This window comes from Monopterus albus, unplaced genomic scaffold, assembly GCF_001952655.1.
Source record: "Monopterus albus unplaced genomic scaffold, M_albus_1.0 scaffold8.1, whole genome shotgun sequence".
Taxonomy (NCBI): Eukaryota; Metazoa; Chordata; class Actinopteri; order Synbranchiformes; family Synbranchidae; genus Monopterus; species Monopterus albus.
The window spans coordinates 2,935,914-2,939,479 of NW_018127888.1; the positions used below are offsets into that span (position 1 = coordinate 2,935,914).

Below are 3,566 nucleotides of genomic sequence, written 5' to 3' on the forward strand. Positions count from 1 at the left end.
GTTGTGCACAGAGCACAATGCTGAGTTGTATGACACTGTTTAAAGAATAAAATGAGTAAATTTAATTTCTCGTATAAAAAGCACATATCTGTGTGATGATTTTAAACCACAGGCTGTTTTTGTGGTGAGAATACATCTGGTACTAAATTAGCAAAATTCACACAAGTCAAGAATTTATATTATTCAGACTGAGCTACATCAAGACTTTCTGTGACACTAATTCTTGATCAGTTGACAGATGATTTGTTTTCATGCTAAAGATGCTGGGAAATGGGAATGCTTGTTACACAAGCTATCACAGACTTGTATAACTTAAAGTGGGCTAACAACACACTGTACAGACTGACAAACTCCAAAAAACACACTTAAAGTGGCTTTTAAGAAAATCAAGACACTTGCTAGGCTAGCAATATTAAAGCTATAACCAACCCATAATGCAACACTGTAAATGTTGCAAGCCCACTTTGTAATTGCAACAACTAGTACTTGGTCCATTTTAGGAGAACATCTGTTGTCATGCATTTATTATTGTATAGTCATCAAAAGGAATATGACTCCCACACCAATGTGTCTGGGTTGCTGATTTAAGTGATTGGACTGATTAACTGTGGAGCCATTTCCATGTCTTTTTCTGCTCTTTGCTAATACACATTCTTTGCTCTTTTTAGCTTAAAGTCCGAACCACCGATAAGCCTGATGTCACTGTGAATTTCCGTAAGCTGCTACTGAATCGATGCCAGAAAGAGTTCGAAAAGGATAAAGATGACGATGAGATCTTTGAGAAGAAGCAGAAAGAGCTTGAGGCTGCATCAGGGGTATAGTGCTTCCCATAAAATAATTTATTTTTGCAACAACGATGTCATGTTGATTGTAAAGGGTTGATGTATAGTGAGAGGAAGGATATTCATTGTGTTGAATGCAAAAATTCTGAAAAGTTATTCAGATGTCCACTGTAATACGTTGTAAGCTATCCCATCTTCCTCTCCTTCCCTCTTATATGTGACATCATTTCCCTCACAGGAGGAGGAGAAGCAGCGACTCATTGAAGAGCTAGCAGATGCTAAAGAAAAGGCCAGGAGGCGCTCACTGGGCAATATTAAGTTTATTGGGGAGCTGTTCAAGCTTAAAATGCTCACAGAGGTCATCATGCATGACTGCATTGTAAAGCTGCTCAAAAACCATGATGAGGAATCCCTGGAGTGCCTGTGTAGACTGTTGTCCACCATCGGCAAGGACCTGGACTTTGAGAAGGCCAAGGTACAAAATACACACAGACTCACCATTAGTGTGATGAGTAGATGAATACATGTGTTCATTCACATAGGCATAAAATACACTCAGAAAACTGTCGCATTTTGTCTTTAGCCTCGTATGGACCAGTACTTTAATCAGATGGAGAAAATAATAAAGGAGAGGAAGACCAGCTCCAGGATCCGCTTCATGTTGCAGGATGTGCTGGACCTTCGACGGGTAAGTCATGCATACAAGGCACACACGTTTACACAGAGTTTTAGCTTTTTGGAGAACCAACCAGACCAGATGAAAATGTTGACATTTCCAGAGCTGCCAGGCATCAATGCCAAAATGTCGGGCTCTGTCAGACATCCAACATAAAACGTTTTTACCACCTCCATATCAAACGGCGCTTATTAGAGTGTGTTGGATTTTATCCCAGACTTTTAACAGCAGAACAGGCCGACTCCCCCACACAAGTTCTCTAGATGTTGTCAGAGGATTGCACCATATTATTTGGAAATGATGTTTAGTGTGACTACATAGCCTACTGTTTACTAAAGGATCAGTGTCACCAGTGTTTAATCATTTCTTTTTTTTGTTTTATTGTATGAGCATGTTGAGCATATTATTTGTCAGTTCTTGTAGTGTTCATTCATACTTTTGTTTGAGCAGTAAATGTTTGATATTGTTTTTGTGACTGTCCATTTAAGATTACTTCTACATCTTTTCCTGTCATTTATTACATTTTGCTGCTGTTTTAGTATTTCAGTGTGGATGAAGAACTTTTCACACTTTCACACTTTATTGGAGGATGTAGTCTGAGACTGTGTGGTGCTACTTAAAGCTTCAGAGACACCCTCACTTGTCCTTTTAGCCCTGGCCTGTGTGAGTCTCATACAGGCCAAGAAAGAAATGTCTTCCTCACCTCTTTGATGCAGGGCAGCTCCCAAACACGGAGCTGCTCTGTGCCAGAGGCTGAGGCAACACAATGTTCAACGCAAACTGCCATATCACCTAGTAGCATAATTATTTCTAGTAACCTGTTAATTCAGTCCGTTTTTGGCCCAGTTAACATGTTTTCTGCTAGTTTATTAAAAAAGATGTGCCGTGTCATCTGTTGTTGTTGTCTCATGGTAATTTCTCATACAGTTTTCATCTTATTTCAGTGCTACTTTGTAAAGCCAGTTGAGTGTGTTGAATCTTATTTCTCAGAAAATACTGCGGTGCTGTAGTTAGGTCACTGTGCCGCCCACACAGTGTTACTAAACCTGCGGTCTTCAGTGTTGTTACAAGCCAAAATCTACTGATCTGGCTCAGAACTTTGGCCCAAATTAACTGTGAAACGTATATTGTTTCCTTTCTTATTTCCCTTCTAGGCAAAAGCTTGAACAGAGGAGTTGAGTTACTAAGATGTTGAGCTCTTGATCTTATTTTGTACCACCCTCTATCATGGATACAATTGTCATAATTTCAGTTAACTGTGCATGTTCAACGGTGTTCACACATGGAGTCAGATACATGTTGCATACAAACATGAATGTGAACCATCAATACGGAAAAATCAGATCCAATTAAAAACATTGGAACTGAGGCCTGTTATATGAATGTAGGCTAATACAGTGGGGCAAATAAGTATTTGATACACTGCCGATTTTTCAGGTTTTCCCACTTACAAAGAATGGACAGATCTGTAATTTTCATCATAGGTACACCTCATCTGTGAGAGACAGAATCTACAAAAAAAATCCAGAAAATCACATTGTTAGATTTTTAAATAAGTTATTTCCATTGTATTGCATGAAATAAGTATTTGATACAATAGAAAAATAGACCTTAATATTTGGTACTGACACCTGTTTACAATTACAGAGCTCAGACGTTTCCTGTAGTTCTTGACCGGGTTTGCACACACTGCAGCAGGGATTTTGGCCCACTCCTCCGTACAGGTCTTCTCCAGATCTTTCAGGGTGGCCCCACATGGCCCCATCCATCCTCTCCTCAATACAGTGCAGTCGTCCTGTCCCCTTTGCAGGAAAGCACCCCCAAAGCATGATGTTTCCACCCCCATGCTTCACGGTTGGGATGGTGTTCTTGGGATTGTACTCATCCTTCTTCTTCCTCCAAGCACAGCGAGTGGAGTTTATACCAAAAAGTTCTATTTTGGTCTCATCTGACCACATGACCTTCTCCCATGCCTCCTCTGGATCATCCAGATGGTCTTTGGCAAACTTCAGACAGGCCTGGACATGTGCTGGCTTGAGCAGAAGGACTTTGCGTGCGCTGCAGGATTTTAAGCCATGACGGTGTAGTGTGTTACTAATGGTAACCGT

At 40.4% G+C, this 3,566-nt stretch overlaps 1 protein-coding gene across 1 annotated transcript in view; it reads left to right on the top strand.

Annotated features, from left to right (window-relative positions):
- The window catches only part of LOC109951590 (eukaryotic translation initiation factor 4 gamma 1), a 32,089-nt gene that overhangs the window by 21,942 nt on the left and 6,581 nt on the right, over positions 1–3,566 (top strand). The window contains exons 12-14 of the mRNA XM_020586183.1: positions 669–815; positions 1,021–1,257; positions 1,366–1,470. Of these exons, the coding sequence (XP_020441839.1) occupies positions 669–815; positions 1,021–1,257; positions 1,366–1,470 (489 nt within the window). The remainder of the gene's footprint in view (positions 1–668; positions 816–1,020; positions 1,258–1,365; positions 1,471–3,566) is intronic.